Below are 26582 nucleotides of genomic sequence, written 5' to 3'. Positions count from 1 at the left end.
TGATGGTGAACAAAGACTTATTTGAGCAAAGAAAAAAAATGCCAGGCTTGCAGTCCAAAAAATTAAATTTGGGGGTTTTCAGCAAAAACTACCTGATCCTATGTTCATAACAATGTAGGGAGAAGGGAGTAATTTCTAAAGACCTCTTCCTATGATCTTAGAGAAAAAAATCCCAAACACACTGGTATACACACACAGACACCCTTCTCTCTGATGCCTTTATTACCCTGTAACAGTATAAATTCATTAATAACTATTTTCACACACAGTGAGGGCAACCATACCAGTGAAAGAGTTTCAGTTGAAATGGCCAAAAGCAAGAAAAGGAAAGCATTTGTGGATGTTTTTCTTCTGGAAGTAAGACCCATTTTCTGTTTCTCTGGGGGATAGTTTTAGAAGGTGCTAAAGTTTGACTTAATACATTCAGTTTTCCAAAACCATCTCCACATGGAGGCAGATGAATTCCTTCACATCAAGAAAGAGTACATGAACAGTGTAAATTCCACCCAGAATTAACAGTGTTAATTCTGAAGCCTGGATAAATGTTTCCCAGTTCACTAGTAGGCCTACTGGGATAGACATTTGAATATAGTGTTTTCTAAATTATCTATGGAAATAAGCAGAGAAGTTATTCCTAATGGATGGTTAATCTAGAAATGTTCAATTGATAGTTGGTGTTTTTGTGTTGATTTGAATATTTTAATTAATGTTTTACTGAAGTAAACTATGCATACAGAAAGTGCACAGACCACACACACACACACACACACCTTGATGAATCTTCACAAACCACAGATCCGCATTGAGCTTTGTGCTGTGTAAATAGAATCGTATGGTAGGTACTCTTCTGAGTCTGGCTTCCTTATTAGCACATTTCATTTATGAGGTTCAGCTGTGTTGTTGCATGCAGGATGTATTAGAATTTAAGTTGCTTCTACACAAAATACTCAGCAGCATTTCATGGAGACCTCTGCCAACAAATGTTGATTAACCCTGCAATGCAAGGTCCACGAGAGTCGGGATTTTTCTTTGGGGGTTCCCTGAATAGTGACCAGACCAGGCCCTCCATAAGTATTTACTAAATCCTTATTGGATACTCAGGAAATTGAAAAGAATAGTGCAGTCTCTGAAGATACCTTTCATTTATCTGTTTACTATATACTTATGGCTTTAAGACACTTCCTCTCACACAAATTTATTAGCTTCAAGAAGGAACCAATTTAATCAGAATGGCCTTTGCTGTTATGGAGAAGATAATTAGAGTTTGGGCTTCAAATGATTTTCTCAGTTGTTCTATGAAATATGGAAAAGAAAAGATGAGTTTTAAAAAATCACTAATACGGAGAAGGCAATGGCACCCCACTCCAGTGTTCTTGCCTGGAGAATCCCAGGGACACGGGAGCCTGGTGGGCTGCTATCTCTGGGGTCGCACAGAGTCGGACACGACTGATGCGACTTAGCAGCAGCATGTTGCTAAGCATATGCTATGTGCATTAAATTTTATTTTACTTATATAGTTTGCATTCTCCCCACCATTTCTCACAAATATATCAATCAGAATTCGATTAGGAGAACAAAAATTGACTTAATAATATATACAATTAAACAGCTCTCTATGAAATTAAAGTCAGCAAAAACTATACATAAATCAATAGTCTACTAGATTTTGGGAATCAGGAAGTTGCAGGAACCACAGGAAACTGCCAGCGCTAGTCATAGTTATCCCCACCATCAAAATCAGTAGGTGGGAGGGAAATTCACAAAGCCACTATGAAATATCATCTCTGACAAAATCCTCATGTCTGCCAGAAAGAAAAATAATAATGGCTTCTGTTTCCCTTCCATCTTTCAAAACTTGTATGTTACTCAATGGTGAATTTGATCCAGATCCTTGAAGTAAGGATCTCAAGAAATAAAATGTCAAATCTCCAGTCCTTGAAATAAAGGAAAAGAATAGTAGGGGAAAAATAAAAATAAAAAATAAAAAATCACTAATAAAGAGATTTTTAAAAAAAATGCAAAGTAGGTAAGTTAACAGACTATCACCTACCAGATAAATCACAGTTGGTATAAACATCCCACCAAAACCAAGCAATTAGTAAAGTTTAATTGTGAGGGTAGGGGTATTTAGAAAGGCAAAGAGTGTACTTTCTTCACCTATTAATTGCATCTGTGTAGTTTTCAGCACAAATAAAGCACTTCAGGATCAGTGCTTAGCAACCTTGTGAACTAGGGCAAACGTCATTTGAAGGGAGAAGGAGAAATGAGTTTACCTGTCATTTAAGACTATCCCCCAGCACCCAAGACAGTATTTTACACACAGCAATCACTCAATAAACACTTGTTGAAAGGAAACACAAATTCCCAACGTGTGTGCCTGCTCCCTCAGACAATTTTGTCATGGAGTTACTCTGACAATATCTCCTTATGCTCAAACCAGCCATTCCGTCCAGAGGGACAGAATACAAGAGAAAGGGAAGTCGTCAGACCTCCAGCCTCCTCTGGTAACCTGGGAGGTAATGCCCCTGGCATGGGATGGCAGCTCCCTCTTCAGACAGAGCTGGGTTTGGATCTTGGATCTGTGATTGCCAGCTGTGTGGACCTGGGCTTTGGTTTCTTTCTTTTTTTTTTAATTGGAGGATAACTGCTTTACAATGTTGTGTTGGTTTCTGCCATTCAACTTGGTTTCTTCCTGGAGCATACAGATGAAACTTCTCACTCTCCAAGGTTGTGTGGGAGTAAATGGGATGCCTAGAATGTATCCAGCAGGCAGCCTACAGGCCTCACTTCCTTCCCTCCTCTCTTGCTAACTGCTTCCCACCAGCCTGCTGATGCAGTGCCCATCACCACATCAGGGCATCTGGGGACCGAGTGAGTGTGCTGTGAGTGAGAGTGCCTCGTCACCAGCCTGCCCTCCCCAGCTGGGACCCAGGTGTAACTTCTCTACTGCAGGCTTCCCAGTTGTGAACTGGGGCCAACAGGCAGTCACCTGTGAATTCCCAGGAGAAGGTGAGCTGGAGACAGCAGAAGCACCTGGAAAGGGCGAGCACAGCTGCCACCCCTGCTCCCTGAAACCAGTGCTACAAGAAGGCTCTACGAGCAGTGTTATGATTCAGAAGACTGCAAAATGCGTGTTAAATCCAGGTGGGAATGACAGCTTGGCTATTAACTTGAAATCTGGAGATTAAGATACTCTCTGCTCTCCACCCTGCCTTCTGTCTCACTGCCACCAAAGGGAAGCAGAATTCTATCACTTCCTGTTTTGTAGTGGAGCTTTAATTATGCTAAACGCTTCTTACTGCTCTGCTCTACATGGATCTGGCAGACCACATTTTTCACAAGTCTATCACTCTTTCGAAATATCAGCAGAAGCTTCAACATATAGGATTTTAAGTAGACCGTGCATCTCAGGATTACTCTTCACCTATTTTCATTTTATTTTTTATTTGTATTTTGTAATAAGAGTATAGTTGATTTATAATATAGTGTTAGTTTCAGGTGTACCACAGTGATTCAGTTATGCACATGCATATTACCCTTTTTTTCACTCTTTTCCCATATTATTACAGAATATTGAGTAGACTTCCTTGTACTATACTGTAGCTTCTTGTTGATTATCTTTTATATATTCCCAGTGTGTGTGCTAAGTTACTTTAGTTATGTCCGACTCTTTGTGACCCTATAGACTGTAGCCCACCAGGCTCCTCTGTCCATGGGATTCTCCAGGCAAGAATACTGGAGTAGGCTGCCATGCCCTCCTCCATATATATTCCCTACCTTCATTTTAAATCAATAGAATGGAATGAAAATTCTACCTCTAGAAATCACTATTTGATAATGTTGAAATTAAATTAAAATTTTATAAGTAATATATATCTTCTTTGGACTGGAAGACCCTGCTGGAATCAGAATGAAATCAAGTAGGTCAGAAAGAAGTTCAACTCCTTTACCCGATGACTTCTGTGTGACCTAGGAAGAAATAAGAGTTTCCCATTTAGGCTGCCCACAAGATAGTAGTCAGAAAGAATGTTTATAGGACAATCCACAACTTAACTATTCTTTCCACACCTGCTTACATGCAAGAGAGAGAGAAAAAAAAAAAAAACAGACGTTGGTAGACTGGGCCAATCATTTAAGCATTTTGTTTCTGCTAGCAATAGGAGGTAAGTGGCACTGATAAACCATAAAGCATTAATAACATCTTCAAAGCGTGTATCAAGGCTCAGACTGGAGAAACAAAGTCAAAACAGCTTGAGATAATCTTTTGACCTCTTATATTTTATTCATGGACCCTTGGCATATTCCTCCCAAATATGTTGCTTTGCAAATGGAACTGGAAGGAACCGGTTTGTTGGATCCAATGTGACTAAGAGACATCCCAGTTCTCCAGGTCATCATGTCATCTTTTTGTGAATTGTACAATTTTCTTTGGCCTTTCAGTCCACTGCGGCTCCAGACAGGAGCTGTCATCTTCTCAGATTCCTCTTCTCTCTCTGAAGCCTCCCATTCAGAGGTCAGAGGATGTCAACTAGGGCACGTCAGTCCAGCCAGTCAAATGGCACTTACTGCTTAAGATGTTTTCAGTAGCAGCACTCACTCGGCATTAACTCAAGACAGAAGAAGCCAATGTTCACGGAGGCAGCAGCTCACATAGCAGCTGAGTACTAATACCAGGGACTTTCTTCATGCAACTGATACTTACACGGGAGTGGGTTTCCCTTTTTGGTTTTCATGATTCCTGAGAATGAAATCTGGCCAGCACCCAACCACGTGCAAAAGCTCAAATCTCTACCCAGCTGGGGGTGCTGAAAGCAGAACTCTGACGCTGGGATGGGTGCATTCCTTTAAGGGACTCTGCTCCATGCCACATCACTCATCAAGTGCACACTGTGGCTTTAAGCTGTTTTGGGGGGAGCCAGCAGCCGCACACTGCAGACGCAGCACACCCTGGAATGCAGGCAAGGAGCTCACAGTGACTGGCCGCTCTCCTCGGATCTTTCGGCCTTTGGCACCATCTCAGAATCTCTTTGAGCAACTCCTTCAGTCTCTTCTTTGCCCTCCTGTGGCTGCTGTTTGTGTGTAACTAAAGCCAGACAGGACAGCTTTACCACTGGGAAGGAATTCACACCAGAGGCCATGGCCCCGCCTGTCATCTTCCACCTCCTCACCTTCCTCTGTCCTCCTGAGGCCCTCGCCCGCACTGAAGCTATGCTCCTCCTGGGACTCCGGCACGGGAGCCAGCCGAGAGACCCTTTTACAACAGTCATCTACATCAGAAGTCACTGTTCTGTTGGTGACAAGTAGCATTGGTAGCAAGAGAGAAGAGGAAAAAGAGTTAGGAAAGCAGACAGTGAAAGTCTTTGAGATGGAAAGGTTAAGAGAGAAAGTTCGGTTGCTATTCCAGAAGCTGGGTTAGTTAGGATGACATCCTCAGAATGGGATAATAGAATATGAACCCAAGGAAGGCCCCGATAAAGTCAAAGAAGGCTGGCCTGACTCACCATGGAGCTGAGTGATGACCCCTTAGTATTCAAGGACTCAAGGGTGCATTTCTTACTAATTTCTTATTTCCACCCTCTCTATGCCTGGTCCCCACTAGCCTCTGAATCTCCAGCAGTGACTTCTGGTGTACCCAGTTTATTTATATTTACAGCCTCCTCGATGGTATCATCCACACAAAAAATCAAACCAAAGAAACTCCTCTGTATGTCACAGACGATCCACCATGTGCTTTGAATATCAAGGACAAAGCATGGAGGAGACTGTCCTGAGCATTTCCTCCTGCCATGAAGGGCTTTGCTTTGCTCCAGCCACATAGGTGGAGTGCAGGTTCCTGGGAGAATCCAGAATCTTTTTTTTTTCCCTAACAAAAACTCAAATTTTAATAACATGTCTACATGGAAGAGACCCAGGAAAACTGAGTAGCTTACTAAAATTGGTGAAACCCTCACCTTAAATACCATCTTCAGCCAAAGACAAAAGAGGATGTGGGGATAGGGGTTTGGGACTTCAAACGGGAGGAAGGCAATTCACTTGGAGATGGCAGAGCAAATGTTTAGTAAATAAACGTTTGCTGGACCATGCAGAGACAGTGGGGTGCAGACGGGACTCTGATCTCTAAGTTACCCCTATCTCACCTAGCATACAGAGAATCTAGAATCTTATAAATGCCCTGTCCTGTGCTTAGTCACTCAGTTGTGTCTGACTCTTTGCGACCTCATGGACTGTAGCCCGTCAGGCTCCTCTGTCTATGGGGATTCTCCAGGCAAGAATACTGGAGTGCGTTGCCATGCCCTCCTCCAGGGGATCTTCCCAACCCAGGGATCAAACCCAGGTCTCCCACATTGAGGGCAGATTCTTTACCGTCTAAGCCTATACCTGCTTAATGGAAGAAAGACCGGTCCATAGATAGAACCGAATCCCCCAAAGAGGGCTTGGGAATTCACAGCTGGAAGCCCTCTGGTAAGAATGAGGACTGGTGACAGGTCTACAAGGCCTTTTCCTAGTTGATCCCTCACAAATTTGAATGGTTACTCATCCAAGGAATCCTGACTCATAGGAACCCTCAAAGGAGTCTTTCCACTCGAGTTCTGTTATATGTTTTTAAAAAGTAGAGGGGGAGAAGGTTTACTTTATTGTGTGTCTGCTTAGATATCCAAAATCTGAACTTATGATACTAATAACTATTTTTTCCTCCCTTATGGGATAGGAAGGAGGGAGCGTATAGGTAATCCAGATTTTTATCAACGTATTTTTAGGAAAAACACAAAGGGTATCATTAAAACATCCCATCTAGTCTGTTCAGTGTTACTGACGAATAAAATAGTGCTTAATGCGGCTGAGGGAAAAAGGGGCATTTGCCGAAATTATTGGCATTCCCAGGCAGTGATTCTGGTGACAACAGAATCAAAATGGATGTTTTTTAACTTCACACACATTTGCCCCCTGGGGTACTGACCTCCCTTCTCTGCTAACCAGCAAGAGAGCCTGTTAAAACTTTGTCATCTCTGGCGGTTTCTTTAATATGTCAGCGAACTCTTTAAAAGCAGCAGTGATTCCCATGCAGACCTCCTTGCACATGTAATGGTGAAAATACCTGCAGTCATTCTGTGGATTAAGCATGTGGTCTTCCTTTAAGTTGGACGTGGCCGCTGAGGCAGCAGACACAGAGCATGTGTGGGTCTTGCTGTGACAGACGCCTTCCTCTGGATCCTCCCTTGGCCCCGCCCTGCCAATGCTGAGCCGCTTCCACGTCTGCTGATCTATCTCTGTCACTGGTCCAAAGTGCACGAACTTTTGCCTAGGGCTGCTGGAAGCTTTCTTATAGGCCCTTGCCTTGCGGCTGGCAAAGTCATCCCGGATGGCGGTTTCTGCTTTAATTTCTGGTGAAGGCTCAGGGGCACACGTGTGCTCCACATCTCCATCCCTAGTCAGAACCGGAAATAAGTTCCAAAGGTTTCTAAGGTGAGTACAGATCAAGGAAGAGTTTTTAAAATATAGTGGATGTATGAAAAATACTTGGATGGCTAAAGCAGAATTGCTTTTGCAGTAATCAATCAAATGAAGAAATGATCATCGCCTTGCCTGGGTAAATAGTGCTTTTCTACAGCTTTTAAAATATCACTTCCAATGTCATTAATGACAGCATAAGAAAATCTTAGGTACAATGAAATCATTAAAATGATTTAAAAGGCAAGTTTAAATTCCTTACAAATAAACAAGCCTGTTGAAATAAGCATTCACAATAAGTCGGTTGAATTAAAAAGGATGTTTCCTTGTAATTTTTAGTATTAACAAATTTTAACTCATGCAAAATATGCTCTGTCTTTTGAGAGGTATTTCTTTTTTTCTGGCCATGAAAATAAAGAGTGATAGAAGGATATGTGTTTGGTTTGCTCAAAGTTAAATGAAACCATGACACACCTCGTCTTTTCTGACACTTTCAGTCTCTCCCACGTCTCCAGGTCGGCTTCTGTTATACTGGCAACTGTGATAAAGCTTGGGGCCTCACGGTGAGGGCCAAGCCTGCCCTGAATTCTCCGCTGGGCCAGGTCATCCTTGTAAAGATCCGGCACCTTCCTGAGTCCCTCTTCCGCAGGTTCACTCTCCTGGGCCCGCACAATACAGGTCACCCTTGACTTCACCTCTTCTGTCTGGCCCTGGTTTCTGTTAATTTGGTCCAGGCCCCCACATCATCAGAAAAATCAGGTTCCAGGAAGAGGAGCAGATAAACAGAATGTCAAGCACAGAAATTCAGAGGCTGAGCACAGAACGGAATGATGAAATGATGGAAGCACCTTTCCTCTCTCAAAAATATGGAATCAATTGTAGCCTGGATTACTATGCTACCCTTTTGACACTGTAACGAGACAGAGTTTTCCACCAGATAACAGTCTCTAGCTTAGTTTAAGAAGAGAAGCCAGGGTTCACCATAAGAATATTAGAGATGGGAATGAGATTTCAGTTTGACAGTAATGAAGCCCTATTCCCACACTATTCAAGTTACTATAATGAATTCAAGTTTTCTGACTGAATCCCTGAGCCCTCTTGGAATGTCTTTTATTGCAGCAGTAAAATGTTAGTAACAAACTCTGCATGATCCAAATTCTAGGATTAGCGTGGAGATAGCTGGAACATTGCTCACATATTAAACATCTCAACCATAAACCTTCGTAGGTATGCCAGAAAGTATGATTAGGTCAATGCTTAACAGAAAGGTTCAATGTTCAAACTCAGTCTCTGACTTCTAACAGCATTCATTAGGTCTGGTTAATGAACACTTGACGAACAGAGAGGGTATCCTTTCTGCTTGTATCCACAGGGGCAATACCCATTTGTTTCTTATGTCAATAACTGTTCACCTTTATTAATAATCAATCTGACACTTTCTCTTTTTTATATACAGAGATGTTTTAATCAGCTATTTCTTTAAGCTTTCTGGCAAATTTTGTTTTATTTTTTAACTTTTTTGGCCACAGGGCAAGGTATGTGGGATCTTAATTCCCCAATCAGGGATCGAACCTGCATCCCCTGCATGGGAAGGTAGATTCTTAACCACTGTACCATGAGAGAAGTGGCCTGATATTTTCAATTGTTCCCATAAGAAATGAACATTAAATGGCTAATGTTGATAACATTATAATTTAAACTAAAACTGTGGCATCTACGTGAATAAACATTCCATCATATTAAAAGTTTCTAACTAAATAGAGATAGAAGTTTTTTAAAATGTACATAAATAGGGCTAATTCATTTTTTTCCAAACTAAATCACCTGGATGAGTTGGTGTACTTACAGAGTCTATGCAAATAGGAAGCCTATAGAATTTTCTATTCGTTTTCAGTTTGGGGAAGGGGAAGGAAGGGCATAGCAAAAAGCCACCAGGGGGCTCTCTTTTTTTTTTTTTTCCAACAGTTCTTTGAAGCTCTCTAGGAGACCCAACCAGTCCATTCTGAAGGAGATCAGCTCTGGGATTTCTTTGGAAGGAATGATGCTAAAGCTGAAGCTCCAGTACTTTGGCCACCTCATGCGAAGAGTTGACTCATTGGAAAAGACTGATGCTTGGAGGGATTGGGGGCAGGAGGAAAAGGACAGAGGATGAGATGGCTGGATGGCATCACCGACTCGATGGACATGAGTCTGAGTGAATTCCAAGAGATGGTGATGGACAGGGAGGCCTGGCGTGCTGCGATTCATGGGGTCGCAAAGAGTAGGGACACGACTGAGCGACTGAACTGAGAGAGATCATGGGCTGTGTCCCCGTAAACAGACGCAGGTGACAACAGACAAATGGGGCTGGAAATATCAGGAATTAAAGCTGCATGCAGGAGAAAGGAAAAAAGGGAGGTACAAAAGCTACTCCCTTTCCTAACTCAAATTGCTGATCCCCATTAATATGTCTTGATGCTGCTCAGTTATCCAGAAGTTTTTGTTTCACTGGCAGCAACTAGTCCCTCCCACAAGGCCCTCTGAGAATGGTGTGTTACAAGGTGTGCCAACAAGAACTGCAAGAGCCTCTGCCACCAAGAGCCTCCTGAAGCTAGAATGTGACCTATAAAAACTGCGCCAGGTCTTCTATGCTCTAATCCCTGTTTATGTCCAGAGATCTTTCATGTGTTTTGCATCTGGTGCTTCCTAAAGAAAAAACTACAATACAATGGAAAACATGAACTACTCCACTGATCTCAATGACTCTGCCCAAAGAACCATTTTAATTGTGTAAAATATTGAGATATTTATACTCTTCGTTCAATAGATTATAAACCTCTTAAGTGATAGGCGGAAATATGGCAATTAAATAATAAAGATGTGAACTTTGATTTTGATATAAAGGAAAAGAATGATGAACTCTGCCCATAGAAATTTAGCAGGCTGAAGACTTGACTGATTTCGTATCCCTCTTGGGATAAAAATCACTGGTCAAATCCATGTCATTAAATTTTCCTTTCCTTAATTAAGAAGATGGAAGAAAAGCTGGGACAAGGAAACTCACTTAAAAATAATTTCCATGACAGAATGAATACAAGTGTGTTATATATCTGAGGACTTTTTTTTTTAATGAGAAGTCTCCATCATCAGATGTCTAGGTGATCACGTTGCCGTGAGGGAAGAAATAGCTAAGCCTCATTTTTTTCCCCTTCCAATATCTGAAAGGCACTAATAAGATAGAAGGGTTCATGGCTAAGGGATAGCTGTGATTTCTGCCTGCTGAAGGATGGAGCAGCCTGAGAGGTGGCTGTTCCCGCCCCATGTCACAGAATGCCACACCATGTGTGGGATGGATATAGCGCAGCTGCACTCTTGGGCTCCAAGCTTATTCAGTGAATTCAGCCCTGTTTTGGACATGGTCATTCTGCTCCCTGCCATGTGAACTTAGAAGAGATCAGCTATCTGGAATTCCACTTCAAAATAAACCACCATTACTGATTACATGTAATCAGGGCAGGAAATAGAGGAACGGGGGCCAGGGTAGGGACTATAATTCAAATCACCTTCACCTAATTATATTCTCTCTTTCTTTCACATACACACGCACACAGAGTGCACACCTTTTATGCTCTAGAGCTTTCTTTACTGAGACTCCCTTTGAGTGTTGTTTGCTGCCGTCCGATTTCTCTGCCTCTTTTTTTCGGTAAGGCCCGTAGAGGAGTTGGTTCAGTGGCACTATTGGCTTTGTCTGGTTCATCCTTGTTCTCCTGGCAGCAAAGTCATCTTTCTCAAGATCAGGCAGTCGACATGCAACTTCATCTTCTGATTCTGAATCTCTGCCGTGTTGGTGGACCAGGAAAGGGTTTTCTTTACGAAGGATAATATTTCGAACAGCTTCTTTCTCATCATTTAATTGCTTTTGACTGATAGAGCAAAATTAAATGGAACTCTACATGTGATCAGACCCAAACAGTTTTTAAATCCCCATTGTCAGGCAGACAACTGTCTTGTTAGTGAAAGGTCTTCTCAATATCGTTAGTCCAGATGACATCTTTTACTACTTTAATCCAGCGTTGCAGAGAGTTAGGGTGGGTTTCAAAAGCTGGAATTTAGCCAGCTACTAGCAATACTAAACATTCATTTAACTTGCAGCGCCCTATCAGCATAAGAAAGACAGGATCCTAAATGGCTCTGAAAGTGACAAATCTAAATTCTTTCATGAAATTGAGAAAAATAAGAAACATTTAAAAAATATTTTTACGACTTTGTGGGTTTTTGTTGTTGCTGTTGCTGGTTTTCTTTCTTTCTTTTTTTTTTTTTTTGGCTGTTCTGCACAGCTTGTGGGATCTTAGTTCCCTGACCGGGGGTCAAATCCACACCCCTCACATTGGAAGCACACAGTTTAACCACTGGACCACTAGAGAAATCCCAAGAAGCATTTTTGTGTTATGTTTTTTTCTTTGGCACGTTAGTAATGCACCCAATAGGTACTCAATTTCTTTTGACTGACAGGGCAAAAATTTGAGCCACCAAGAAACTAATCTGGAGGAATGCTAATGAATGCAGCTATGTGGCAGCACACCTAGGATGTGCACAAGATTGCAGAGTGTAAGGATAATCTTCCTGCAAAGCTGAGCTAACCTGGAACATCTGGGATAGTCTATGACCATTTATAGAATGGACTCAGGCACAAAAGCTTATCTTGCCCTGCTCCCTCCCACCAGCAATCCTTTCTTCAGGCTTTTACCCCCACTATTCTCTACCTTTCAGCTCTTCTTTGTCATATGCTAGATGTCAAGTAAATTGTGTTAAGGCATTCTGTCAAAATGTTTGCTTAAGACTATTTTCATTTTCAAAGAAATCTTGAAGGTCCCGAACTTTAAATTCTTGGAGAAATGTAGTTTGATGGTGGACTATTAGGACTTTTTATGCTTTTTGCTTTTGTCGGCACAGTTGATGGTGCCTTTCTGATATTCAGACAAACTCCTTCCCCTACTCAAAAGATCAGCCTTGCTTCTAAATCATAATAAAATATTAAAACTTAAAAAATGACTTATCTTTTCAGTTCATAGAGATGATAAGTAAATGAAACATCTTGATTTCTAAAGGAAGTTCACCTACTTTGTATTTAATTTCTGAGAGAGAATTAAGAGTAAATTTTTCATGCTCATGGGACAGGTCAACTCAAAAATGAAGACAGGAAGAATTAGGTTAGCTAAGAGCAAGGAAGGAGAAGGCAATGGCAACCCACTCCAGTACTCTAGCCTGGAAAATCTCATGGACGGAGGGGCCTGGTGGGCTGCAGTCCATGGGGCCTTGAAGAGTCGGACATGACTGAGCGACTTCAATTTCACTTTTCACTTGCATGCACTGGAGAAGGAAATGGCAACCCACTCCAGTGTTCTTGCCTGGAGAATCCCAGGGACGGCGGAGCCTGGTGGGCTGCCGTCTACGGGGTCTCACAGAGTCGGACATGACTGAAATGATTTAGCAGCAGCAGCAGCAAGAGCAAGGAAATACTGTCTACACTGGGCGACTGGGTGGCCCACTGTCTGCTGCAGAGGAGGCCATCAGCTTAAGGTGACAGTAGGCCCTCACTCCACCTGATTTCTTGAAAATCAAAATCAAAATCTGGGCCATCTCTAATCATGCCCAGAAAACTCTTTCTCCCTGCTGACCACTGTTCTCAATAAAATTTTAAATCATGAAATTTAGAGGTGATGGGTGATGCTTCCTTGAATAAATTTATTTCTTTAAAAAAGTTTTTTAATTGAAATATAGTTGATTTGCAATGTTGTATTAGTTTCAGGTGTATAGCAAAGAGATAGTTATATATACATATTGTATATATATACATATATATACACGTTTTATATATTAATATATATACTTTTAAAGCTTCTTTTTCCATTAAAATTACTATATTGAGTATCATTCCCTGTGCTATACAGTAGGTCCTTATTGTCTATCTGTTTAGTAATGTGTATCTATTAATCCCAAACTCCTAATCTATCCTTCCCTCTCTTTTTTATTTGGTAACTATAAGTTTGTTTTCTATGTCTGTGAGTTTCTGTTTTGTAAATGAGTTCATTTTATCATTTTTTAGATTTCACATATGCATGATATCATATGATATCACATATTTCTCTTTCTCTGTATGACTTGCTTCACTTAGTATGATAATCTCTAGGTCCATCCATGTTGCTGCAACTTAAATTTATTTCTTAATATATGAAATACTACCCTTTAAGCACCCCTGCTCTTCGTCTCCCGCCTGGCCCCTCTTGGACTGTGTTGACTCTCTTCCCTGCCTCTCTAGCCAACAAGTCTGGCAAGAACCAACTGGTATTGGCTGACTGTGGCCATAAAGAATGGTCAGTGGGAAATGAGAGGCCACTGAATCAATCTCTTCGAAAACTCATTATTTAAAAAGCACAGTGATGATGATAAAGAGGGTGGTTCATTATTATGGAGCACCTACCATGGGCTAGAATTCTTTCTAGTGTTAATTCATTTAACTCTAATACTAGCCTTGTAATGGTAGTGGGATTAGCACCCCCATTTTATAGAGGGGAAACTGAGATTACGAGAAGAAATTTGCCCAAAGTCAAAGCACCATTGCTTAAGTTACAACTCAAACCCAGGCAGTTTGGCTCCACAGGTCCTGTTCTTAACCACTCTACTATTCATTAAACAAAAGATATCTCCAGCAACAGTTCTGAAAATGGAGCATCATGTAAAAAATAAGGCATTATCATTACTATGGGAGTAGGAGACAGAGAAGTATTTTGGTTACTAAATAAAAGGATCCTGTGAGTTGTGCTCAGAATGGAGTTGTGATTGGCATTGCTAGTTGCAGATGGCAAGCTCAGCCAGGATTGACAATAGAATGCTAACTAATCATACCTTACAGTGCTTGCACAGCGCTTTACAGTTTACAAAGCCCTTTCAAACTCATTATCTCATCTCATCCAGAGCAGACTCCGAGCTTGAAGCTCTCAAGTCCAAAAGCAGAAGTCCTTCTATTTTCTGACCAGAGTCCTGGGCTTACAATCTCTTCCAACTCAGGCAGAACTTTATGGGATAAAACATATGCATTTATGCAAACAGCCATGCCAGTTTGAACAAGGAGAATCTACTGCCTTATGCATCATGTGAATCCAGCTAGGCTACAAATTCCCTGGGGTGTTTCTATTTAGGCTAAATGCCCAGTGTGGCAGGACTCATTTCAAATGATCTCAGTTTAGATATGCAGGCTTAAAAAGAGGGGGTGAATAAAGCTTTCCATATCATTGGCCACTTAAAGCCACTCCCTGCCCACTTGAAAAATGATCATAATGACATTCTGCTAATTGCTTGAATCCTGTAAATTCAGAGCTTCAAGGCAGACTCAGAAAGAGAAAAAATTTAATGAGATAAATTCTGGGTCGGCACTGTTGGCTATGAAGTAATAAATAATGTATATAAGGCAAATATGAAGGCTTATGCTCACAGGTATCTAGTTAGCAAAATATTTAAATGACTTTTTATAATGTGCCTTTTTTTTCTGAAGGTCAGTTTATTATAAACCTTCAGTATACTCTACTTTGTTTTTTAATAATTATAATAGCTATGAAGAGCTAGTATATTCCAGATTAATTAACATTCAAGACAGCCCTGTAAGATTGGAATTATGATGACCACTTTGCAGAGGGGAATGTTGAAGTTTCCAGCTATGGTCATCTGAATGTAGGTAAAGTAAGTACATTTAAGTGGCAGACTTTGGCTATCTAGCTTGATTTTCATGGGGGAGGTTTGGCACTATTTTTTTGGAGTTATTCATAGATGAGTTGTGTTGAAGAAGAGGTTCCTCAGTGGACCCAGCTCATTGCTTTACTTAGGAGGAATACAGTCCAATGTGACATGAGAAATGTCAAGCCTTGCCTCCAACCTGGCAACTCTGTCCTAAAACAAGTAAGGCTATCTTTGTAGGAGAGATTGTGGGCTCTGAGCAGGTGAGGGGGAAGAAAAGCCCTTGTCTCAAAGCTTCTGAGGCTTATATATTTCAAAGTGATCGAGATAATGATTTCAACTGAGGAAGAGCTGGCATTTTCTTTCACTCCCTTTTACTTGACAGTGCACAAGCAATCAGCTCAGACTAGCAGTCAGTTTGTTCTATTGAAAGAAACCGAGCTCTCCAGAAAAGCCTGTTAGGCCTCCTGGGAATGTCACGGGCAATACCAGAGACCTCCCTGGTTCACGCAGTGCCCAACCAGGGCAGCTACATCCAGAGTCACAGAGGTTCACACACATCCTGTGTCTGCCTGGTCCCTGATCCCCCGGAATCTGTTCGGCAACAGTCAGTGACACACCAGGCATCTGGTAAGGAGGAATACGTGTCTGGCACTTAGCTGCATCTGCTCTTCCTCCAAAGACTTCTAAAATATCTATTGTTCCTTGGAGGGCTTTTCCCCCTCTCTGTGATTAATTACTATGTGCCTGAGAAGATCCACAGACTAGTAGAAAAGACTGAGTGCTGAAACATATGAAAACAATTAGAAAAGAAGTCCAATCACGTGAAACCTATAATTCAGTTCAAAAACAAGTTTACTTCTCCAATGGGAAACACCAAGTCAGAGAATTCAAATCTCCGTGGCATTTTAATTCAGGGGAAGTGAATCTTGGTTCTTATTTTATCCTCTTAAACACAGAAATCTCAGCTTCTCTGGCAGAGTCTCATATTTGGGGGGTAATTAAGCTAACTACATCATAAACTAAAATCATGAACATGGAAGGAAAAGTAGTTTATGCATTTCTGACTTCAATGGCAGACATATTTAATAAGAAAGACCTACTCTGTCCCATGGTGCTAAGATACCTCCTAACATATTCTTTGACAGGAAGCCTGGGACTTCTCGACTAGAAAACTCATGCACTTTTGCTCGTTTTTATATGGTATTAAAAATAATTCAAGGAGGTGTTTGAGGATACTTGTGATACAACCACCAAAAACTACAAAAGTCAGGCCTTCCTCTCGTCTACATGCCCCCTTCGCCTGTACCTCATTCTCTCCCCATCTCTGCAAACACAGACTTTCTCAGCTCAGAAATAGGCACAAGAAGTATCTGGTGCCTCTTGTTGGGTTCCAAGACGTGGTGGCCAGAATGCATTTGGATTGCAAAGACAGGAGACTGAAGGTAAAATGCCTTAAGAGACATCGGCATATTGAAATGTTTCATAGTCTTTTTTTTTCCAGACACCAAGAATCCCTTCCTTCGTCATGATATGCATTTCATTCCAGTTAAGCTACCTTCTGCCACATTAAAAGCAGGATCCAAAATGTGGGTAAATTTAGGATGGCCGTTGACTCTACTGTGGGCTGCAAAAAATAAGTGACAAAGACACAGACAGGGCAGGCTGGTGGCATGGTATATATAAAACTTTTATGAGAGCTAGCAGCTGAAAAATCTATCTAACAAATGAATTCTGGGTGTTTGGAGCAGCTGTGTTGTGTTGCTATTGGGAACATTCTCTGGGAATATGCATGATTTTCCTGAACTCCATTTTAAATGCTAAGTCAGTAGCTCTAAAGTATGACATTAACTGACATCTGCAGACATTAACTGACCTGCAAATTTCTGCTTAATAGAGCTAACTTGGACAAAATGTGGAAAAAATAAGCCAGATCCCAGGAACATGGACAGGAGCAAAAATTACCACACAAATATACTATTATTCTTCAATTTTAGAATTCATGGTTGTAGACTATGATTCTAGGTCTGTGCACAGGATGGGAGCTGTCATAAAAGATTGCACTGTTTTATCAGAAAATAAACTTCCATTTACTGAAGAGGCATAGGACACTCATGGAACCCCCACCCTTTGCCCACTCTCTTTTCTTCTCCATGTCACCACGATTCCAGGGTGTGCCGAGTTCTCTCCCAGTCTCTGCCCACTTGTCTCCCCTTGCTCTTCTGGATACTCTAAAGATGACATGTCAATGGGACCTCAAACAGTTGGACATGCCCCAGCAACTGAACAACAACAGTAACTACAAGGATGACATGGGGAGGTTCCTCAGGATGTAAAAACAGAGCTAGATCTAGCAATCCCATTTCTGGGTATATATCCAGAAGAACTCAAACCAGGATTCCCAAAGGGATCTGAGCACTCCCACATCATTATTCATAATATGCAAGATGTGGGAACACCCTGAGTGTCTATCAAGAGATGAATAAGGGTAAGGCTGTGTATATGCACACAACGGAATATTATTAAGCCTTAAACAAGAATTAAATTTTGTAATATGTGACACCATGGATGAACTTCGAGGACATTAAGTGAAATAAGCCAGTCATAGAAAGAAAAAAATGGCATGATTCCACTTACATGAAGTAGTTAAAATGGTCAAATACAGAGAATCAAAGAATAGCATCCTAGGGATGGAGGGAGGGTGAAATAGGGATTGCTAATCAATAGGCATAAAGTTTCTGTTAAGCAGGCTGAATACATTCTAGGAATCTGGTGTACAACATTGTACCTATAGTTAACAACTCTGTATTGGGCAATTAAAGATTTGTTCAGAGTGTAGACCTCATGCCAAGCGTTCTCACCACAATAAAACATTTTTTTTTTTAAAGCACAAAAGTAAATGACAGAAGATATGAGGGACTTTATAGGGAAAAAACCAACCCGAGTAGCCGGTACACATGTTGTGACAGTCAACAGCATTAGTAATCATGGAAAAAAAAAAACCGATTTTTTAAAAATGAGATTTTAAAACTCAAACATTGGCAATTTTTGAAAATAACAAGAAAAATAATAAAAGAGATGATGGTGTCTTTGGTAACTTTCAGTTACAGACTTTGCAGATATGATAAAAATGAAGGTATGTGTATGAAGGAATTACGATTAAAGCGTGTTTTTTTTTTAATAAATTCACTCTCTTATCTGTATCACTTATTACTTATTTCCACAGTGCCCTAGGCTTGAAGACAGAAGCAGGAAAAGCTGAAAACCGGTAAGAGGATATACTCCATTTTGATATTCTCAGCACCTAGCCGCCTGGTCTTTGAGGTACATAGATGCTCAAATGATGTTGAAACAGCATGAGTCTCAAAAGGTCTCTGAACTGCAATTTAAAGAATATCTGGATTTATTTCTAAGATGTTATGACATTACCCTTTATAATTTTAGAAACCCCGAGAGTTTCTTGTAGCACAAGCACAGTTTTATGTCAGAGTTTTCTAGAAGCACATACACATTTAGGACAGATATGTTTATCTGTGGGATACCGCAGACAGGAAGAATTATATCCTTGGTGTTTTATCAATACAAAGCTACTCTAAGATTACATCCATATAAGCCAGTGCTGGAATTTTCAGTGAAGACCTAGACCACAGCATAACCACACATGGAGTTGTACAGAGGGATGGAAAACGTTCTGTCAAATGTGTGGGAGGCAGCGGGGATGCGGTGGTCAGAGAACATCTGAAAGTAGCCACCAGGTCAGCAGTAACTGGTTCAGAGGCTCTTAAGTAACTTACTTTCACTGATTCTCAGTTATTCTGCTTGAAAAAAATGGGCATATCACCTGCCTTTCAGGATTCAATGAAAGAGCAAGCGGCAAAGGAATTTCAATTGTCAAACTGTTATGAGTTACAATTTGTCCATTAAATTTTGGTCTCACTATCATTTGTTAGGATCTTCGTGGTTATTACATGACAGAAATTAATCAGCTTCTCCAAACACTAAGTGAAATTGTACAACTATACTTCTCTGTGACTTCAGCTGCTGGAGGTCTCCATCTCTCACGTAACTCGAGGCCACCAGGACTGTATACGAGTGCCTTTGTGACAATTAAGAGGAGTAATTACTCCATCCTTCATTTTTGAGTCAACAAATTTTAGAAATGAGTCAAATAAACCTAATTGTACTTACTACTCCCTTGGGACAAAGAAAGTAAGTGGATTTTTGTCAGCCAGCCACTCTTTCTAAAGACAGTGCTTTCCATGCCAAAGGAACTACTTTCTAGTGATGTGTGAAGGAAGATAAGAGCCATTTAGGAGTAGTGTGAAAATTAACAAGCCATAAACAATTGAAAAATAAGATGTTATTGCCAGATATATCCTGTAGCCCACAAGTGACTGACCACACATACTTGACCAGGACAAGGTCTACTCAAGCAGCACGAAGCTCACTCTTTACCTCCATTTAAAATAACCAAAAGTTCAGCAGAGACAGGCCTTAAGGCAAAGATGATTAGCTATTTCTATTCGCTCCAAGTAGGAAATAATGATGCAACGGGTAAAGCAGGAAGTGGGAAAACAAGATGGAAACTCCACCGCATCAGACAGATTCCAAAGCCCCGGGCATGCACAAAGCCAGCCAGGCCAGTCTTTGGCCTGCACAGCTAACCTGGCAAAGCGCTGTGCTGCTGGCATGACCTTGATTCCGGCTTGCTCCAGCCTTCTGCGCTTTTGCATTTCAGCAGCAGCTTTCTCTTCAGACTTGGGAGCTGGTGCCACCACAGCCCCCTCTGCAGGAGGCTGCTCCTTCCCACAACTGGTGGGTAGTTCTGACCCACAGTCAGGAGGCTTCCCACTGGTGTCCATTGGGCTGACGGGGTCCTCTTCACAAGGAGGCCCCACTTCACTTTCCTCTTCCTCTATTGTCTCAGGATAGCTAGTGAGTTGGACAACATAATTGACCAAACTAACATGCTAGGCTGGGGAGCAGATCATAGATCAGCTCCTGGTCATTCTGATATTACTTCCATAATATTGCAATTCATAGTATGCAATACTATTCTGGTAATGTGAAGAAAATTAAATGTAGCCATTTGTTAATTAACACAACGCATCATAATCTCTACACTGATTGAAAGCTATTTCAAACTTGATAGGCAAAAACCTTTTCTGCCAGAAAGGCAAAATTCATGTTGTTCAATAACTACAACTTTTAATAAAATTTTTACTCAATGGAAAATCATAGATAATAAAGGAAGACTATAAGAAATAACCAAGCAATGATCAGGATGGTTTTGCTAAAAGGATTAGACTAGACTATAAGTTTCTTTTATTAGACTGTAAAGTTCTTGAAGGCAAAGACTCTATATTACCTTCTATTGGGTCCCCAAAGCCTAAAAGATCTACTACCTAGCACATGGTACATGCTCTATAAATACATTCTTACTGAATAAATGAATGAAGAAATACAAAAACATAATCAGAGATTAGGGGAAAGACTGCTTGCTTCCCTAAAGAGATGAGAAGTCCAATGCTTCTTCCATTTCATTATGACTGTTTGTTTCTACCTATGACTCAAGCATGTTCATGCATGCCTTACATAATGCTTGAGCTTATGTCCAGATAAACTTTGGTGTAGATAAAAGGTCTTATTGTACCTAATCTAACAGGACTGGGAGTCAGACAGTCTCCCGAGAAGGATATGGATGACAGATCTGTTCTCAATGTCCTGATGATACAGCTGGTTTCAAAAATCTACTCATCAGCCCAGTGTTGGTTGAATACCTACTGTGTGCCAGGCACAGTTGTAGGTGCCTTCGTGAAGCTTCTATCCTATTGTGACGATCACTCTCTGAAGGTCTGTTCTTCCCACCTCCATCTGTAATCTCACATCAATGGTCTACAGCGGCTCTTGGGGCTCATTCATATCCAGGGGCCGTTGTTCCTATATCACAAGCCAGGATAGGAGCAGCACAGCCCAGGTCTTACCTGAAGGGCCTCTCCCCACCCAGGGGGGAGGTGGCGGTACTCCAGCTCTTCCGATATTCCTCTCGCTCCACCTTCTTCTTTCTCAGAGGTGCGGGGACGTAGGCTGTCTGGTTGCTCTTGTTGGGGAGGTACTGGTTAAAAGGCACTGCTGATTTCGGCTCTCCATGGGACGTCCGCCTCGCAGACATGTCATCCTTCTTCACATCAGGCAGCTTCCGATGGGGCAGGTCGGATTCAGAGTCGCTCCCCCTCCCTGGGGAGAGAGGACGGGTGCTGAGAGAGTGTGCCGGGCTAGCAATAATATTCCAAATGGCAAGTATATGGTATGGTATGGTATGGTTAAATCTATGGGTTCCAGGGATTACTTCCTTTAATTATTCACTTAACAAAAGTATCAGTCAAAGTTAATCCATTCTGGGAAAAGCTCTCAATTCTAATCAGGAAAGAAAAAAAGTCAAAATTAAAAAAAAAAAAAGTAAGCTTAGCTGTGTCTGAGAGTTACAATTAACAACACATTTGCAATAGGACTATACGCCTGCTCAGATTCTGCAAGTCTCAGAAGAAAAAATAAATTTATGGAGTTTTTACACAGCACCTGTTTTTGCATGTCTTACTCTGCACTAGATATTCTGACAAATAAGAATTACAAAAGATTTATAATCCTTTGTCTTTGAGGTGTCTTTAACCAATTCATGAAACACCTGGAGAATATTAGTTATAATCAAGGAGCACAAACATATAAGAACTATAGGAATTCAGAAAAATGATCAGTATGGATTACACCAAGAGTTTGCCTTCCAGGAAATGGCTTGAGTTATAATTAATGCATATTTCTCTATATCAGAGCCCTTCCTGGTACCCAGAGCTGGAGGTAGTTTTTTCCTGTGAACACTATGGCCTGATGATCTATTTTTCTTCTGGTACTTTATACTTTCTATTTTGTATTTTGAGAACAGGGCTTTGTACCCTTCACAGTACTTATCACACGGTCTTTGCACACAGTGGATATACTCAAACAATCACACGAATCAATGAATTAGTCTAGCTTAAAAAGCATTCTATACAACACAAAGGAATTCAACGTTACCAACATCAGTCTTTCACTGGGCAGTATCCAAATTATACTGTATCCTTGTTTCCTGAGTCTCATCTCATCAGATTTCTAACATTCATTAGACTGAAACTGTCATTAAAACACACATCACTGTGACAGGCAGCCACCATCTGAATGCTGGTTGAAAACTTTAAATCAGTGAGTGCCTTATAAAAAGGTCCTTCAACTTCACTGATAGCAAACAGAAATTGACCTCTTTACACTTGTGAAAAGAACCTTAAACTGAAAGTCAAGAGATGTGGCAGCCTAGCGAAGTGTGTAGTGCAGGTGGTTAAGTCAGATCCACTTCATACTGAGCTCTGCCGCTCACTAGCTATGTTACTTTGGCACTGGTCACCACTACCCCAAGCCTCAGTTTTCCAGTCTATAATATAGTGAGGATAATAGTATCACCTACTTTGTAGCACTGTTGGGAGGATCAGATACGTCCGAAACTACTGGTACAGTACTTGCTCCTGCGTAAGTGCGTAACAATCACTGACTACTCTTTATGCTATAATAGTTCTGGATCTGTCACTGATGAGCTGTGGGCTCCCACGCTTGTCTCTAATACACCTGCTCATCCTTTTCTGTAAAAATAGGAATGAAATAACTTGCCCTGGAGATTAAATGATTTAATGGCTTTAAAAAAACGGTAAAAGTTAAAAGCATTGACCATAAACAAGTTGTTCATTGTTACAGATGAAATGTTCAGTTTATGAATTATTCATGTCACTGGCTTTCAGCCTCCCTTCTGGAGTTTTGACCACTTCATGACTTGTTGGTTTTTGATTCATAACTTGGTTCCCTTCTCACCCCAAGTCTTTTATCACGGATATCTGTCTCAGTATCATAATAAAAAACTCAGAGCCCTCGGTGAATTGCTTTATAACAAACACTAATACTACCTTACCTTGCCAAGCACTTGGATTGTCTCCCTATTTGATATTTTCCCCATGATACAGAGGTGAAAACAGAGACTCAAAGAGACCCAAAGGGCCCCTTTTCCAAGGCTGGTAAGTAACAGCTCAAGACTCCAATTTCTGTTCTCCAGATTCCAGCCCAGGAAAGACCCCTGGTTGCTGGAAGGAGAGAAACACAGCCTTGGGGAAAGGAAGGATCAGAGTTTGATAAAAGGATGTCATCATCATCACATGCACTATTGCAGTTTTCTGACTTTGGGCACAATGCCCTCTGCTTAAAGCACCCTGACGAGGGGAACACCTGGACTTGGCTGAATAAATGAAGGAAAGAAAATGATTCTTCAATCAACTATGAAGGGCTAGCATGGAATAGAGCTGTCTCTGTTCACTCGGTTCTAAAACCCTATAATCTATGAAACTTATTTTGGTACAATATCTAAAAACATATTACCTATAATACACTGAGAGTCTCAAAATAGGTTGTTTAACACATGAACAGATCACCTTCACCCTCTCTCCAATTACTCTTTGATAAATGTCTTCAACAGACACTTCAAAAAGAGTTAATTTACAAATGCCCAGAGGCAAAGTGACTTTGCTGAAAGCAGTGTAACCTTCTGGACTTGGAGACCAGGGTATAATTTCAGCTCCATCATCGCCTAGCCGTGTGACTGGGGAATTTAAGCCCTCTGTTCCTCAGGGTCCTCATTGGAAATAAGGTAATAATACAGCTCTCATCAGTTGTTGTGAGGATTACCTGAGATGTAAAGCACCCAAGTGTTAGAACTCTTCTTATCTCAGGCCAAGATTTCAAAAGATTTTGACTTAATCCTGAAAAGATGAAAATGTACTCGGAAAAAAAAAAAAAAGAAAATGTACTCGGGTCGCTTCTCCATCTATGCCCAACAGTGCACATGACCACGATGACATCCTTTTATCAAAGTCTGATCCTTCCTTTCCCCTGGGACTACACTTCTCTCCCTTCCAACAGCTAGGAGTCTTTCTTTGTTTTAATCTATGTTTACCACATATGGGCTTCCTTAGTGGCTCAGTTGGTAAAGAATCTGCCTGCTATGCAGGAGACCTGGGTTCGATCCCTTGGTAGGGACGATCCCATGGAGAAGGAAGTGGCAACCCACTCTAGTACTCTTGCCTAGAGAATTCCATGGACAGAGGAGCCGGACAGGGATTGCCAAGAGTCAGACACAACTGAGCGACTAACTTTCACTTTTACTTTACCATATATACTACCAACCCTTTGCTTTTTCATCTTCCTCCAGTACTTTAATTTCTCTCATTCCTTATGTCTCTCCCTTAACTAACCTTTTATATAACAGATAAGAATATTTATTTAACAAAATGCATTATGTTTATAAAACATGTTCTTAATTTTAAAAGCACCCGAGTGGAAGATTTTGTATTTCCTCTCCAGTGGAGCTTGCCTCAGAAGGCATGTCAGTGAAAGCGAGGGAGGAACTGGGTACCTGTCAAGCAAGACAGAGTGGCTGAATTGACCCTGGTGACCCACAGCTTCCTTACCAGGTGGCTCTTGTGTCCAACCCATAGAATCACGGCACCTCTTATGTGTGTGGCTCTTGACTGTCCCTACTGAATGGGTCTGTGGGCCTCAGTAATAATAAAATGAACACTCTCTCTACCCAATATGGAGCTGGAAAATTTCATGGTAAGACTTTCTTTAGTTGATTATGAGTCATAGGAAGTAAATTTTCAAGAATTTTAAAAAAAGTTCTTCTAAATTTGAAAGTGTTTAATAGCACTAGCAATCTTCTTGATTACATCACTTAAAAAATATACCATAAACTCTAATGAAATACAACATCAATTTGGATAAAATTATACCACACTTTAAAAGGCAGATAAAAAGTGCTGTTTTTCTTTAAAACCTCATTAGGTCTTGATTAGTTTACAAGAATATGAGCCTGAAGGTATCAGGCTGATTGGTGAAATCTGTGTGTTAAGATGCTCTTTCACGGATGGTGTTTTGTGAAGTTCAATTTCATGTTTTTCTCTACACGGGAAAAACTGTTATGAAAAGACTCTGGCTTATCAATCTTAATTGCTGCAAATGAAATTATGCCTCAGCACATATTAGTACAATATTAGTAATTACCATCTCAAATCCCTTCAAGATGTAGCCCATTATAAACTCTGAATCCCTTGAAGCTGGTGACAGAATAAATAAAGGATCCACATTACCAGTTATTAAAAACCAGGATGAGACAATAATAATTCTTTAAAAAATCAAAATAATATGGATGCAATAGTTTAGTTATGATTTGTTTCATAAAAGCAAATCTCCCTTTCAGTTATGTTAAAGTTCAATTAGACCATGCAGTTGGTATTGTAACTTCTAATACTGTGGGTGGGACTTAAGATGTCACGTAAAATTGTAGAAATGTTTTTCAAGCAGTTCACAATGCACCATGGAATTCTTTAGGAGTCACATACGATATGGCCCTGAGGCTAATCTATTTGCTGGCAAGTTTAAGTACTAAACAAAAGCATTAGTTCAGTCATGCTAGAATTTGAAAAATCTATTAACCAAACAGAAAGAAGTGTGAGTAAATTAAGCTTTAGGGTATAAGCTTTGGACTCATACTTCTCGAGGCTAACATCGTCATGCTACTTACAGTGATTTGGGGCACTTACAATGTTAGGATGGTTTCTTAACCTAAGAATCATCTGTAAAATATGGCTAAGGAGTGTTTCATAGGCCTGTGAGAGAATTAACTCACATACTGGATATCTCATAACCTGTGCTAAGGATTAAATGAGATACCAGAGGTTGAGTAATGAACTCAGGACCTGGGCATATTGAATACCCAAGTACTTTGGTGACATAGAATTTTATAACTGGAAGAGGTTTTTTAGCTAAAAATAAAATTTTCATCTCAGACAGAAGACTTAAAGTCTCTAGAAATATTAGCTTTAATCAGAAGCTAATTATTTCCTTTTCTAGTAAAAAGAAATAGACACAAATAAAAGAATTCCCCTAAGAGTCTTTCTCCAAGTTTATACATGCAGAACCAAGCTATCTTCCCTTCTTATTAATAAAAGCACAAAGGCACAAGATAAGTAAGGTAAACAGCTTCTGAAAAAATATGCATTAAATTTACATCAGGTTGCATGACCATACATTTTTGTAAAGAAAAATGATCATTCCTTTCAGGTGATATAAAATCCAGGAGATTTAAACCAAACCCAGCCTCTGAAGAAACAAGCAGTCTGGGTTGTGTTCAATACATTAAGGACCACCTGCATCGCTCTAGTCAACGGTCAGTTACCATAAGCATCTAATATTGGCAAAACCATGCCAATTAAAGTTTCACAGTCCCAAGCTTCAGAGCTGTCATAAGTGTGTGCAGTGTGTTTCCAGTTTGCTGGAAGTTGATCCATTTTCAC

General features: G+C 40.6%; 1 protein-coding gene and 1 long non-coding RNA gene across 49 annotated transcripts in view; one reads left to right on the top strand and one right to left on the bottom strand.

The window, feature by feature from the left end:
- The window catches only part of LIMCH1 (LIM and calponin homology domains 1), a 352732-nt gene that overhangs the window by 59724 nt on the left and 266426 nt on the right, over nucleotides 1–26582 (bottom strand). For 18 of the 48 annotated variants that reach the window (XM_027970959.2, XM_060417025.1, XM_027970961.2 and 15 more), the window contains one exon: nucleotides 21144–21396. In XM_027970959.2, coding sequence (XP_027826760.1) covers nucleotides 21144–21396 — 253 coding nt within the window. Of the gene's footprint in view, nucleotides 1–4971; nucleotides 5084–5168; nucleotides 5288–7096; nucleotides 7427–7923; nucleotides 8167–11048; nucleotides 11352–19824; nucleotides 20092–21143; nucleotides 21397–26582 lie in introns of all 48 variants that reach the window. The other 30 variants (XM_027970954.2, XM_027970957.2, XM_027970951.2 and 27 more) reach the window with 4 other exon arrangements.
- On the top strand, nucleotides 7323–13142 carry LOC132659946 (uncharacterized). Its single transcript, XR_009601031.1, has 2 exons — nucleotides 7323–7464; nucleotides 9415–13142. It is a non-coding gene; the product is annotated as an uncharacterized LOC132659946 (long non-coding RNA).

The sequence above is a fragment of the Ovis aries genome, chromosome 6 (genome assembly GCF_016772045.2).
Source record: "Ovis aries strain OAR_USU_Benz2616 breed Rambouillet chromosome 6, ARS-UI_Ramb_v3.0, whole genome shotgun sequence".
NCBI classification, from domain to species: domain Eukaryota; kingdom Metazoa; phylum Chordata; class Mammalia; order Artiodactyla; family Bovidae; genus Ovis; species Ovis aries.
The sequence above is the reverse complement of the archived record's forward strand: the minus strand, read 5'-3'. Positions and strand labels throughout refer to the sequence as shown.